This window comes from Photinus pyralis, unplaced genomic scaffold (assembly GCF_008802855.1).
Source record: "Photinus pyralis isolate 1611_PpyrPB1 unplaced genomic scaffold, Ppyr1.3 Ppyr1.4_LG1, whole genome shotgun sequence".
In the NCBI taxonomy this organism is placed as follows: Eukaryota; Metazoa; Arthropoda; class Insecta; order Coleoptera; family Lampyridae; genus Photinus; species Photinus pyralis.
Genome location: NW_022170249.1, coordinates 19301305 through 19316712, shown reverse-complemented (window position 1 = coordinate 19316712; position 15408 = coordinate 19301305). Strand labels below are relative to the sequence as shown.

At 33.7% G+C, this 15408-nt stretch overlaps 2 protein-coding genes across 2 annotated transcripts; both read left to right on the top strand.

Annotated features, from left to right (window-relative positions):
* Positions 1-6743: 6743 nt before the first annotated feature.
* Positions 6744-7835, top strand: LOC116180079. The gene is made up of 5 exons (XM_031499939.1): positions 6744-6979; positions 7028-7366; positions 7415-7577; positions 7629-7758; positions 7808-7835. Exons 1-5 carry the CDS (start codon positions 6788-6790, stop codon positions 7833-7835), a joined length of 852 nt encoding a protein of 283 aa, XP_031355799.1. The 5' UTR covers positions 6744-6787.
* A 3548-nt stretch (positions 7836-11383) lies between these two features.
* LOC116179987 lies at positions 11384-12769 on the top strand. Its single transcript, XM_031499841.1, has one exon. It carries the CDS (start codon positions 11384-11386, stop codon positions 12767-12769), a length of 1386 nt encoding a protein of 461 aa, XP_031355701.1.
* The last annotated feature ends 2639 nt before the right edge of the window (positions 12770-15408 follow it).

Here is a 15408-nt window from a genome sequence, read left to right as displayed (position 1 = left end):
TTAAAAAAATTTGTTGTCAGTTCAAATACAAGTTAGAAGCGTGTAAATGGGGGATTCTTATAAGTGCAATTTACGTTATGTGATTTTGATTACGATTTCTCTTGCGACTTGCGAGTTGCCATAACCAAATATTTCAAGATTCACATTACACTATTTTGTCGTACGACTTGTAAAATTGTATCTTGACGTGCGATTATGGATTCGACCTCGACCAAAACTGTAGAAGAAGATAGGAAAAACTAAAAATTATCACGTTAGTAAACCACGCGTGGGGATGGCGCCCAGATGTCGCCGTCCCCACATCATGTAGCCCCGTCCCTAAAGTTGTTAATTACACGACCCCGTATGGACACGTACACTCCTCGTCTTTCTACATGCGATTGTCTACAGGCCCTCATTTGCTGCCAGCCAGGCAGCCATCCAACCAGCCAGTCAGCCGACCAAAGTGATATGAAAAGCTTCTATTAAGAACAAACGAAGATGCAATTAGAGTTTTGACATCGATCCTACTTTGCAAAAATGAGCTAAAAACTACCGTAGGCCTATGTCTGGTCCAGAATTGCAGTTAAAATTCGAATTTTCAAAAACAATTTTGGTTTCGTTATTTTTCCCTTAAAGAGACGCAGATACCAAATTTCTGTGAGATCGAAAATGTCGCATCCCAGTTGAGACTCTATATTGGGGAAGTACCGCTGTAGACGTTACAATTTCCACGATATGTACCACCATTCTGTTCTTGGTATAGTCATGGATTTCTAAGGCTGCATGATAATGCGGAACAAAATAGTGCAGAAAGTACTTCGATATATTTTGAGATATTAGTAAATCCGTACGGGTTGTCAAAAAGCGCGGGGTGGCTATATTGCGATTACCGTTTTTGGACGTATCAAAATTTCATCAAACGTCAACGTTTTAGATCATTTTAAGCAACTTTTAAAGAATAAAAATTTTTACTGTCTGTTTTAACTCGTATGTACCTACGTATGTACGTACATACGTTGGCAGATTAGGCATAAAGGATGTAAACGTCATACTATTTTTTTTTAAATAGCAATAACGCAAAATTTTTATTAAATTATTCGGAAGACTTTGTTTTTCTGTGTACAACCTACACAAATTATGCTAGGTTTTATTTCAAATAAACTTTTTTTTCAAATACATAGTAGCGCTAAATTTTTTATTTAGTTATTTGAAAGAGATTATTTTTCTTGGTTCAACCTACACAAATTTGGTTTTATTACAAAAAAATATATATGAAATTCTCCGAAATACAGCAGCTTAGTGCGCGGTTACTAAATACTTAGGATTTGAAAAGAATATTTAAAATTCATTGTCGGGGCATATTGAAGGACTCTTCAGGCTACAACCTAAAAATATTTTCAACGAAATTGCAATTGTTATACAGAGTTGCACTAAATATAACTCCCTGTTTTATAATTATTAGAATAGGTGTTTTAACTTTTAACGGCCTATTAATTACTGAGAGGCTTTAAAAATCGACAAACCTTGTGTATTATTAAAAATGGTTGAATTACAAAAATATGTATAAAAGGTAAATACGGCGTGCTTATATCGTTAGAAAGGTAATCAAATCCTACATTTGAATCAATAAAAAACTTGGTAGTTTCATTTAAAAAAATCAAGTTATCTTTGATTGAAATTTTGAAAATTGACAGTGATTTCTTTTAGCACAAAAAAAGTTTAACTTTGACCGTTCGGCGTATGTAGGTAAGCACACGTGATGATTAGTAATACTGCAGCGTCATGGCCTTCTAAGTTTTATGAAAACTTCGTTTTCAATTTTTACGGGACATCTATTTTTTGAAATAATGACGCTCAGCCATTCATTTTAGCTATCATGATTCATGTGTAAATAAAGTCACCCTAAAATTGACCAAGTAATCGAAATATGCAATAATATAGGTGAGTTCTATTTAAAAAAATACAACTTTTATATAAATCACCCTGTATACATCATCGAGCTTTTGTTTGATTCGGATTCCTGGTGCCTCAAAACATGTATTTGATGTTTCCCGTCAAAAAAGGGAAGGGTCATTTTTTTACCCCACTGCAATATTAAAATAAACAAACAGATAACGAGTGAAGTTTTCGAGTAGTTATAAAAAGCTGTTCTGCAAGAATTTTACACCTGGTTTCAATTTCATTTGGCGATGCCTTGAATGAACGTATAGACATATCAAAACTTTCCATTGATAGTAGTTTGATTACAGAATTTTAATTTTCAGGCTGAAACTGAAACTACCTCGGAAACTACCATTCTATAGAAAAAAATTGGATTTATTAATTTAAATTAAAGGAGAGAGAACGGTCACAGATACGCCCACACAAGGTCGTAATTGAACACAAACACTCAATACAAAGACCCATTGTTTTAATTACGAAGAAAAAAATTCATATCATATTGCTTTTCAGCACCATCAATAGTAAAAACCTTCTATGCCATCGTTATATACAGACTCCTGCTGATTATTTTAAGCTGAGACGCAAACTAAAACTTTCGATTGAATAAAATTCATATAGGTGCGCTAGCAACTGGAACGTTTGTTGTGTTTCCACAATCGCCTATCTCATGATCCATCTGTAGTATATTTAAATCTGTGCTAATATTAAGTGCGTCATCTCTCCTTATATAGTTAGGTGAGTTGACGCATTCCAATTTGAGGATAGATGACGCAGTCATAGTAATAATTCCCATAGAGTATTTTTTTAGTGATTGATATTTTATAGATATGCCGACCGAATATAAACGAAAGGGAAGCGTTAAAAGATGCGAGTGGACGGTACAGCAACTATCCGAGGCGATAAGCGCGATAGAAACAGTAGTCCATTGATATTAGCATAAATAGAAAAAAAAAATTATAAAGTTTTGAAATATTGAGATTATACGCACCAAAAGGAAACTTTTTAAAATCCAAAAAGTTCTTAAGTTAGAAGTGTGAGCTTCACCCCCAAAAACTACCCCTAACGAGCATTGCGGTGGTTTTTCTCGTTTTTCTCCGAAACCATTGGCCGCACAGAAAATTTAATTCCCACTAAAAATGTTCCTTATAAAATTTCCTATAAAAAAGGTTCTTATATTTATCTTGTTTTATTCAATGAATTTCGAGCAACGAGCGATCGAAGTTAGGGGTTGCTTTCAGTGCAGGTGGGTTATACCGAATTTTTGTTTATTTGACTTTACAAATCAAACATGATTTTAATTTAATGAATAAAAACACTTTTAGATGTTAAAATATTGTACGACTGTTACAAGGGCAACAAGGGTAGTATATTTTTAAAGTAATTTAACTGATATTTTGTTGTAAAATTGTCGCCATCTTTTTCTTTCAATAGATATAAAAAATATATGAAATTATATTTTTTTAAGTCCAACAGAGTAGCGACATTTTCTGAGATGAAAAAGTATCATAACATATATAGCCAGAGTTTTAAAAGGTGTCTTAAAATAGGGTTTTTTCAGGTACGCCACTGTGCGAGACTAGGAAGTAGTTGAAAACACTGGGACGTCACCATCTGCAATAGGCGATGCGTTTTCTCGTTAACAGTGCGATTACTGCGATTTTAGTATAGCGTTAAACGTTGTTTCACTTGCATGTGCGTTACTCATTTGTTCGTTCGTTACGTGACATATTAATGTTTTATAACAACTGTGTTACAGGTTAGTGCAATTTTAACAAAGACACATAATATTAGAATATAAAGGACAAATAATAGTTACGCTTTTGATAATAATATCATTTTCAATTTATAAACTGCACGTATGATACGCAATATGGCGTCAACAAGTCGTTGTGTTATTTGTGAAAAATCGTTATCTGAAGGTGAAACGGTGCAAGTCAAAAAAGGTCTGATGAATTTAGTTCGCGTCAGTAAGCTCAGAGAAGATGGCAAACATAAACATTTTGAAAGTGTAGAAGAAATCGTAGTACACCAATTGTGCAGGCGGGAGTATATTAAAGACCAGAATATTAAGAATTTCCTGAGAGAAAAGAAATCACTAGACCAAACAGGGAAGCAGCTTCTACGGTCTCATGAATTGTTTGATTTTAAAACTGTTTGTTTAATATGTGCTGAGAGCTGTGACATAATGAAGGAAAAGAAAAAACCTACAAATATACGTCGAAAAATTTTTGAAGTTCGTTCCTTAACCGTCAAAGATACCTTGCTTGAAAAAGCCGCGTTAAGAAATGACGTTTGGGGTCAGACAGTTACTTCTCGTATCCAAAGAGCTATATGTTTGGTAGCAGAAGAAGCTCGTTATCACCACGATTGCTATTCAAAATTTGCGTCCAATCCATCTACAACTAAAAAGAGGGGACGGTCGGAAGATGAGTGCTTAGCTTCTGCGTTCGAAAAATTGCGTAGCTTCATTGAAAATTCAGACGAATGCCAATTTTCAATGGTTGATTTACTTAAGATAGTTGAGGAACAGCTGCCATCAGGCAAATCAATGTCCATGGCGACACTACGAAATAAACTATTTGAAGAATTCGGCGATGGAGTTGTTTTCGCAACAATGAGAAAAAAACCGACTGTTGCTTGTTTTCGTGGATCTGCGCATAAAATTGCAAATAGTTGGTACACCAATCGATTAGGTAATGAAAAAGAAGAAAGGATGAGGATTGTTCGAACAGCAGCCACGATAGTTCGAGAGGATATTAGAACAACGGCATACGATACTACTGAATATCCAAAAATAATGAATTTTTTAGACAATACCGAGAGTATGGTTCCTGAAACTTTAAAGGCGTTTTTAGAGACAATAATTTTAGCGGATAAAAAAGGGAAAAAAAGATAGATTTTTGAAAAAATGTTCAGCTATTTCCCACTCAATAATAGCTGCAAGTAGACCAAGATCTTTTATATCACCTTTACAACTTGGACTCGCCATTTATTTATTCAGAAAAGTAGGTTCGAAAAACATTGTTGATGCTGTTTCGAATATGGGCTTCTGTTCGAGCTACAGAGACGTTACTTTATTCGAGGCCTCGGCTGTGCAGTCCTGGAATCCACTTATTGAGAAAGGCGCCTTCTCGCAGTTTTCTTTTGACAACGCCGATTTTAATATCAGGACAATGACCGGAAAGGAAACTTTTCACTCAATGGGTGGTATACGATGCCTTACACCATATACATCAGTAAATGATACAAATGTTCCAAGGCTTCAGTTGTTCCGGCATCAACAGATATTGCAAGTACTCGAAGAATAGAAATGCAGTCTTTCCAGAGGCAAAGTGAAGGTGGCCTTGCAAAAGAGTCTTTAAAAAATGTGTATCAAGAAGTCGATTTTCAAAAAGCTACAGAATTGACAAATCATGATATCGCTTGGATTATGGGAAAATTTTTGTAACAGCCCTCTTTTCCTGGTTGGCAAGGATTTATGACAGAAATTACCTCTGCTTTACCGTACGTAAAATCAAGGGTTCTCGCCCTACCTTTTGTAAACCATCCTCCAACCCAGTTAAGTACTATACTAACCGTTTTGATGTATGCAGTTGAGGAAAGCAAAAAAAGTGGACAATCTACGTGCATCGTAACTTTTGACCAGCCATTGTATATGAAAGCAAAGGACATCGTGCTACAAAATAACTATGAACACGGAATATTATCAAATGTCATCGTCAGATTAGGAGGGTTCCATTTATTAATGTCGTTCTTGGGATCAATCGGCTTTCTTACACTGAAAAAAAATTAGTAGTCAAAACAAAAAATTATAATTAGATAAAAGAAAACTGTTTAAATAATCTACATTTTTATATAGTCGAGAAACGTGAATTTGATGATACATATATTTCAAATTAGTTGGTGATGCTATCGCTAATTCATCTTACAACATTGGCTAAAAGAACTATTATTTAGTTGTTTTGTTAATACCTAATGCTTTTTACTAAAAATACAAAAACTTATTGTATATTGAAGCTACATAACTTTAGATACATTGTACACTAAATAGCTCCTTTACTAAATTTAATCAATGTGTCACCATATTTTGCAAAATCAACTACTAAATGGCTGTATTAAAGAAAGCAATTCTTTGCTATTTATATCTCTCCGCTGTGCCGTACAAAATAAAATAGTCATTCCGGTTAAAGTTGACGTTCGCAGTTCGCATACAGTATTCTTGAAGAAGTTACTTGTACCTACCTATCAACATAATTTATTGTTGTTTAATTAAGTTTGTTTATGGATGAAATTAATTGTGAAGTGTTGCTTCGACAGTGGGGGCTGGAGGAGCTCATTGCCGACTTTGAAGGTAAGCATTTAAGCAGTATTCAATGAGTTACTAATTTGTTTCAACTATGATTTAATTTTCTCTGTTTTTGTACTATGTAGGTAATTATTATAGTTTGTATTTATTTTAGCGAAAAAGATTGATATCGAAGTATTAAAAGAATTGACGGTTACTGACATCGACAATCTCATTCCATTAGAGAAATTTGGAGTGAGAATAAAATTTAGGCAACAGTTATTTGCTTGGAAACGAGATAATGTATGGTTTAAAATTACTATTTAAAGCAAATATTTAATTTCAAATTGTAGGGATATGTTACACCGCTTGCAAGTACTGTTTCTGTGAGTGCAGATCCATCATTTAATGCAATTGAAAATTGGTTAAATACAGTTCCTGTTGTTTTAGATGAGGTAACAGGGTCCGAAAATTGTGTTAAATTGGTGAGTATTAATTAATTGCAGTCATTTTAATTTTTGCCAATCTCCATTTTTGGAAAGTACTTACATGAAATATTTTTAGGACCTACTAAGCCTAATGAAAAGTTCAGTTACTGGAAAAGTAACTATCCATAATTATAATACGCATAAAACATTATCTGTGAATGATAGAAATACTGTCTCAACTTTAATCGCTGAGTTTTGGTTAAACAACAATATTAAAGTGTCTCATAAGGAATATGAAACTGCAGCTAACCAAATAAAAATCAATTTTCCTTCTGAAGATGAGGTAACAGTGCTACTGTTTTTACTCGAATTTATATAATTTGTGTTTTAGAAAACATACTTAAATAGTAAAAAACAACGGGGAAAATTAGCTGAAAAGTACTATAGTCTTTGCAAAAAATATCGTCAACAAGGACTTATAAAAAGTAGATACAATTTGAAACGAAAGGCAGTAGACGACATAAGTTCGTCAACCAGTGAATATAATGATGACTTGGAAGGAGGGGAAAGTTTTGGAGATTACGAATGGTTACGGTACAATACAGCACCCCCTAATTTAGTATATGAAAAGTGGGGTAGGACCTTCAGGCAACGTAAGAAAGATATTGCTGGAGATGTTAACATTTTTGAGAGATGGCCCATATTAAAGCAAGAAATTGCTGTTTCTTTGGTAAGTTAAATTTTTAATTGAATGTTTAAAAAAATCTTGTTTTTACAGATTGAACTGGACTTTAATAAAATTTATCCTGACAAAAACACATTGCTCTTTGCAAAATGGGATCAATTTGCTATTAAAATTAAACCTATATACTTACGAGATATTAAAGACAAAAGATGCAAATTATTATTAGATTATTTAGAATCTCCGACAGTTAATGAAGGTTTGTATACAACTTTTAATTTATACAAGTAATTAAAAGAATTACTTTTAGATTCTAAACATTACATACTGTGCATAAATTTAAATGCTTTATTTATTCCTCATATAATAAAAAAGGGGAAAGAAAAACCATATAGACCATCTATTTTGGATGCTCAAATTCTTTTGCAGTTCACGTTACGGTAAGGTAATTTTTGAGTTTTATCTTTATTTGACATTTTTGTATTACAGGATAAAACGTATGTACAAACTTACATAGAAAAACGAAAAACGGAATTAGAATCGCAAAACAGGACATTCCAACCCACCATCATTGTGGTAGGTGACTCTATTCATAATTTGGTATCTTTTTATGTATATATTAATGATGTCTTATATGAATGCAGTTCATTTTTAAAAGCTGTTTCAACTACATTTCAGATATATCATGTTTTTAACCTAAAGTATCCGTCTGAATGTATGCAAGTGTGGCAGTTTTTTGAAAATTATTTTTATGAATTGCCCAATTTAACTAAAATTAGTACAGCGCTAAATGCAGTTATATCTGAAATGATTCGTTGATCTGTCCTTCTTTTGTCAAATCATTGTTCTTAAAATGAAATGTTTTTTATGCAATAATACATTTCAAAATGCAAGCGTGTATATGAACCATTTAAAATTAGTACATAAGTGTAAAAACACTTTATCAACATTTTCATGTACAGATTGCCCACAATCCTTTCAGTCTTTATACTCATTTAAACGTCATATTAACCACCATTTAAACGCCCTTAAAAGTTGTGTCCAAGATCATAAAGTAGATAAACCAGATAGACCATTACAACAAGAAATAAGCATTGTACCCACCGAAAATGTAAACAATATTTTAAATGAATCATGTGCAGGTTCTCTCATAGATCATAGCGCAGATATACCTCAGCCAATGTTAAATTGTGCTGATTTGGAAAATGATTATTATGAAATCATGAACCAAATTAATGGTTTTATTATTAATCTTTTTGGCACCATCTCCTTAAATAGAAAAACTGTTATACAAATAGTACAGTTTATTCAAAATTTAATTCTACTTCCTTTAATGGATTATATAAAACAAAAAACAAACCCCGACAGTAAGGACGTTCAGTTAATGTCTTGAAAAAAATTACAAATTTATTTGATATGTTTAAATCGGAATATAAATTAAAACAATATCTTTCAAAAAACGACTTGTATTCTGAGCCTATGGAATTTATAATAAACAATAGTTGCACGCCAGACGAAATGTTGAACATTTCGAAAGGTATATTGTTGCCTCTAGAAGATAATATAAGAAGATTTTTAGAATCTCCAAAAGTTTTTCAATCAATGCAAACAAATTTGGAAAAAGTTAATAATCAAAGCGAAATTACTAACATATGCAGTGGTAGCGTTTGGAAAAACAAAATTGATCTAAAATTTGATAACAAATGTGTAATACCTTACTTAGTATATCAAGACGACTTTGAAATCAACAATCCATTGGGATCAAAAAGCGGAGTTCAAAAACTTTCAGCTGTATATATTACTTTTCCGTTATTAAATTCTGAAGATATTTCTAAATTGAATAACATTTTTGTAGCGTGTCTTACACGGTCATCAAGTTTAGAATTTGGCTTGGCTAAAAATTTTGGACCTCTTTGCTCTCTTTTAAAAAATTTAGAGGAAAATGGTATACAAATTACTATTAATTCCAAACCTAAACGCGTATATTTAATTTTATCTGCTCTAGTAGGAGACAATTTAGGCTTAAATACTATAATGGGGTTTACACGGTCTTTTTCTGCAAACTTTTTTTGCAGAATTTGTCGATCTCACAAAGATGAAATGAAAAAACAAACGGTAGAAAACAAACTTGTCTTAAGGACGGCAGAAGACTATTGGCAACATTTATTTCAAAATGATGTATCTCAAACAGGAATCAAGGAAATGTGTGTATTCAATGCTATACCATCGTTTCGTGCCGCAGACAACATATCGGTAGACATAATGCATGACATTTTTGAGGGGATTTGCCACGTAGAACTTTGTCAAATTTTAAATTGCTTTGTATATGATAAAAAATATTTTACATTATCAATTTTAAACAACCGAAAAGCAAACTTTCAATATCATCGTTCTGATTATGGTAATAAATCTGTTTCTATTACAGTGAAAAACCTAAACAGCAATAAGCTAAAAATGTCTGCTAGTGAAATGCAGTGCTTTTTACATCATTTACCATTATTAGTTGGAGAGCTGGTACCAGTGAAAGATCCAGTGTGGGCCTGCCTCCTCTTGCTTATAAAATTAACAAATCTATGTTTTCTTCCATCGTATAACGAAAATACATTGAATAAACTACAAAACACAATAAAAAATCACCACGAGCTTTATTTGGATCTTTTTCAAAAAGAACTTACTCCTAAGCATCATTTTGTGGTGCATTATCCAAATGTTATACGTAAACTAGGACCTTTAAAAGGATTGTGGGTAATGAGACAGGAAGCTAAGCACAAACAAGCAAAATTATATTTAAACAATATTGCGTGCAGAAAAAATGTTTTAATGAGTGCAGCAATCGAGTGGCAATTTAATTTGGCCGGACATTTACATTCTCTGCAAATGAAATATCAAACAGATTTATTAATGGGAGAATATTTTGACCTGAGTGAAAAAGTTTTTAATGTTAACTTTGATAGTATAGAGTTTAATTCCAATTTGTTGAAAAACGTTTTATGTTGTTCTAAAGTACATGTATGTAACACAAAATATCAATTAAATGATGTTGTTGCTATCAATTCTAATGGTTTAATATCCTTATATTCTATAGATTTTATTATTTGGGTTGAAGGAAATTATTATTTTCTTACAAAATCTATTCAAATTAAACGGTATGATAAACATTTACTATCTTTTATTGTTGAAAAGCCAACTTCCAATATTGACACTATATTAATGTGCAATAAAATTATGTAGGGGAGACCGGGGACAATTGTAACATGGTACAATTGTAACAGCGGCAATATCTTCGCCCACAGTAATTTCAAACTCGCGCGCTTGCATCTGTAGGAAGGTCACAATGGATGCCATTTGCCACAGGAGTTTGAATCCGTTAGTTGCGTTACAATCGTCACCGCGTGAAGTGTTGTGTATTTGTGAACCGTAAGTAAACTATTACCTACTCAATCCTTTTGTATATTAGGTGACTAAATGTTGCTTGATTACGTTCAAATCTTACCTGCACGTTGGTTAGATATTGTGTCATTCACTCCACACGCTATTAATTTCATACTGAAATTGATTCTTGGTTTAAATTAATAATTTAAGAAAAATGCATTTTGGGGACAATTGTAACAACAAGTTGGGGGACGTTTGTAACGTGTTACAATTGTCCCCTTCCATCTTTGGCGCTTGGTATCGGTTACTTAGCAACCATGCTTGCAGAGTATGCCACGGTCCAGGATTAGGAAAACAGAAAGGGGGTCTTCCAGCACACAATTGCAACAAGCAGCTTCCCTAGTCTTGGAAAAAAGCATCTCCGTAAGAGAAGCCGCAAGACAACTTCAAATCTGTCATGTAACTGTACACCGATACATACAGAAAATTAAAAATGGTATTGAACAACCTAGAGTTGGTTACAATTCACATAATAGGATACTATCTCCAGAAGACGAACATATATTTTGTGATTACATACGGAATTCTTCTGACTTATATTTTGGACTTACGCCAACTGATGTTCGTTCTCTTGTATACGAATTTGCCATTAGGAAATCTGTTACAGTTCCCGAGCAATGGCACGTTACCAAAATGGGATCTAGAGATTGGTTCTCCAACTTTATGAACAGAAATCCAACATTGTCAATTAGAGTGCCAGAGGCCACAAGTCACGCTAGGGCCGTGAACTTTAACAGAGTCAACGTTACAAAATTCTTTGATAATTTATCTAAAGTTATGGATAAATATCATTTTGAAGCCGCCAACATATACAATGTAGATGAGACGGGGGTTACCACAGTGCAAAAACCGAGTAAAATTGTTTCAACTAAGGGCACTAAGCAAGTCGGGGCGGTAACTTCTGGTGAAAGGGGAACGTTAGTTACCCTTTGTGCAGCTGTAAATGCTATAGGCAACGCTATTCCTCCCATGTTTATATTCCCTAGGAAGAGATTCAAACCATTTTTCATGACCGGGGCTCCAACTGGTTCAATCGGAGAAGCCAATGGTTCTGGCTGGATGGACACAGACACATTCTTCACCTATATAAAACATTTTGCCAAATATAGTAAACCTTCACAAGAAAATAAAATCCTCCTGCTTCTCGACAATCATAGATCACATTTAGGGCTAAAAACTATCGACTTCTGCAGAGACAACGGAATCGTTCTTCTGTCATTTCCGCCTCACACTTCGCATAAATTACAGCCCTTAGATCGAAGTGTATATGGTCCACTAAAAACATATATGAACAGTGCTATGGACGCTTGGATGAAAAATCATCCCGGACAGACCATGGGGATATATGACTTACCAGGACTTGTCGCCGAAGCATTACCAAAAGCTACTACGCCAACTAACATCCTTAGTGGATTCAAAGTGTCGGGAATATTTCCTTTTAATAGAGATGTGTTTCAAGACTACGAGTTTTCACCCTCTCTACCGACTGACACCCCTTTAACCACCAACCTATACAACGCAGCAGAGATCCCCCAATTAGTTCAAACTGACCCTATTCCATCAACATCACGAGAATCTGATCATATCATTGGCAATAAAACACCAACGAAAATAGATACTCACCAAATAGACGCATTAAACAATTCCAAAGAATTATTGGAAACAATTCGGCCCTTTCCAAAGGTTCCATTAAATCTCAAGAAAAAAGTTATAAGGAAAAAGAGATCAACGGCAATACTAACTGAAACACCTGAGAAGATGGCACTTGAGGAAGAGGCATCCAAACTTCGAAAAAAGAACGCTGAGAAAGTAAAGAGAAAGGTGTATAAGAAAAAAAGTGTAGTTTCTAGTTCATCGGATGAGGACGACGCAGTATGTCTGTATTGCCTAAAGCCCTACTCCAATGACAAGCGTGGTGAGGAGTGGATACAGTGTCAATCCTGCAAGAGCTGGTGCCATTCGGACTGTAGAGATGAAGAGGATAGCTTTTTCTTCTATTGCATCAACTGCAGAGATTAATATCTACCTATTTACCTAAGTGTTTGAGAATTTTAATTACTTTATTGTTATTTTTTTGTTAAATTACAGAAATGCATTTATGTTATTTCAAAAATTAAAAACGAAAAGTAATTCGATGGGTTTTATTTCAACGTAAATTAAGTTGTCACAATTGTCCCCAGGTTCGTTACATTTGTCCCCAGACGCGGTACAAATGTAACATGTGACAGCTATATAGATACAATATCATTTTTTTTAACAGATTATCCAAATATAGCCCCTACTTCGCCGACACATAAAGGAAACATGTCCTAATGCACCACCAAGAGTTCAGATAATTTTCATGAACACCTACAAAATGGAACTTGATTATTTAAAAATTGTTACAATTGTCCCCGGTCTCCCCTACCCACCGACAAATGTGGTAACGTTATATGATAAGTCGATGGCTATTAAATTAAAACATTCTTTTGGATTTCAAGTTTAGTGCATGGAAATGTTTACAACATTGTTTGATAAAAAAATTATATACATGTAGACTTTTGAAAGGTATTAATGCATAGTTCTAAACGTAATTAGTGTGTTTAAATAGTATACTTAAGTTAAATTTAGTACTAAAACTTTTTCTATGTTTTTTGTATCTTACTTAAAAAAAATAAACAGTTATATTTTAATAGTGTTTTTATTTATTAAATGTAGTTTAAATATCTAATCAAAATGTTTTACACGCTTCTTTAATTTGAACAAAACATTAGTAAAAATGTCTAGTTTATATTAATAGGTACATTAGTCATAATAAGTGTCTGAAACTTCGGATAATAGTTAGATATTTTATAAACAAAAAGGTAAATTAACTAAATCACAAGAGTCGAGTAAGCTAAATAATATGTCTAGTATTTAAAAAAAATTAGACAATTTTCTTAAATTTAGTAGTTAAATGAAACAATTATGTAGTACCATATATCTATTCAAATTTATAATGACAATTATTCTAATTAATTGTTTTTACTATTCGAGTAGATAAAACAATCACATTTCTTAGTAGAAAAAATACAACTATCTAATTAGATTAAATGCCTAACTGCATTTTTTGGCTAATTTTTATTGAAAGATTTTAGACAATGAATCTAATCTTTTTTTAGTTGATCTACGTAATTTTTTTCCGTGTATGACTGGCAGTGGACTTGCAGAATTATGGTCAACGGTATACGCTTCTGCATCTATCCCCCATATGCTTTCAGGCCATGCATACGCACGGGCGATTCGAGCTCACTGTCTTACTTTTTGCGCTATTTCCATGCTAATAGTTGAAGAAATTGAAGTTTCAAAGGAAGACAAGGACTATATCCAATCTTTACTCGCCGGAATTGGAAAAAATAAAACAGTAACTTTCAACATCTTAGTAAATGATGATACCCTTACAAAAATTAAAATAAAGTTTTCAGAAACAATAAGCCGGCTAAATGAAAATGGAAAAACTGCAAAATTATGGTTGCAGTATTTAGAGTGACTATTGTGATTCATTTCATTCAAGCGGAACGTACGGGAAATTGGGACCTTCATTTGCGTTGCATTAGAGCAATGCTTCCAATTTTTCACGCAACTGGTCATTTTCCGTACGCGAAGTCGTGTCAGATTTATCTCCAAGAAATGGATTGTCTTAATCAGAAGATGACTAATAAGGAATATGAGCAATTTACACAGCAGGGTTTTTTTACAATTCGCCGTTCAGAAAAACATTGGTCTGGAATTTGGTCAGATATGACCATTGAGCAAACGCTTATGAGAGGCATGAAAAGCCTTGGTGGTTTAACTCATGGAAGAGGATTTTCAGAAAGTGTTCTAAATAAATGGATTCTTGGAATGCCATCTACCCACCATGTATGCGAAGCTGTGGAAACATATTGCGATATCACACCAGTCACCACAGATCAGCATGTAGAAATGAGAGACTCAAGAATACAGACAGATGAACAAGATTGTCGAAAATTTGAGCAGTGGCTCCGAGAACACTCTCCGTTTACTATTACAACGAATCTTATTTCACTATCTACTGGTATTGTGGCCGAGGAGAAAACCAATTGCTATGAAGCGAAAACTGTGGGAGAGAAAATTCTGCGTGGTACTGTAGGCAGTGAATTTGGGACAGTTAAATTGAAGCGTGCAAACATAGTAAGGACCATGGCCTCGCCAGCTGGGAAAATTAAGGTTGGCAATGATATTATTCAAGTCGATTCCACTCAGCTTTTCCAAAGAATATTATGCACTATCCATTCTCCAGAGGATTTGCGCTTTTGCTTCAAGCATGAACTTGCTTCTGTACCTTTATCTTTATTTGACAGCACTGGAATGATGAGAAAGACGAAAAAATCCACATTTTATGATATCTTTAATGCAGTTGCGGAACGAGAAATCAACACAGCAAATTATCATGTTGTTCTTGACGGTGGTTTTCTTATCCACCGCATGGAGTGGCCAAAAGAAGGTACATTTTTGGATGTTTATACTGCATATACCAATTTTATTCGAAAGCGCTATGGTCAAAAAGTTACTGTGGTATTCGACGGAAAATAGTACAAGCACAAAATGCGTCGAACGTGAAAGGCGATTGCTGAAGCGTTCGAGTCGTGAAATTGTCTTTAATAGCAATACATTATTGG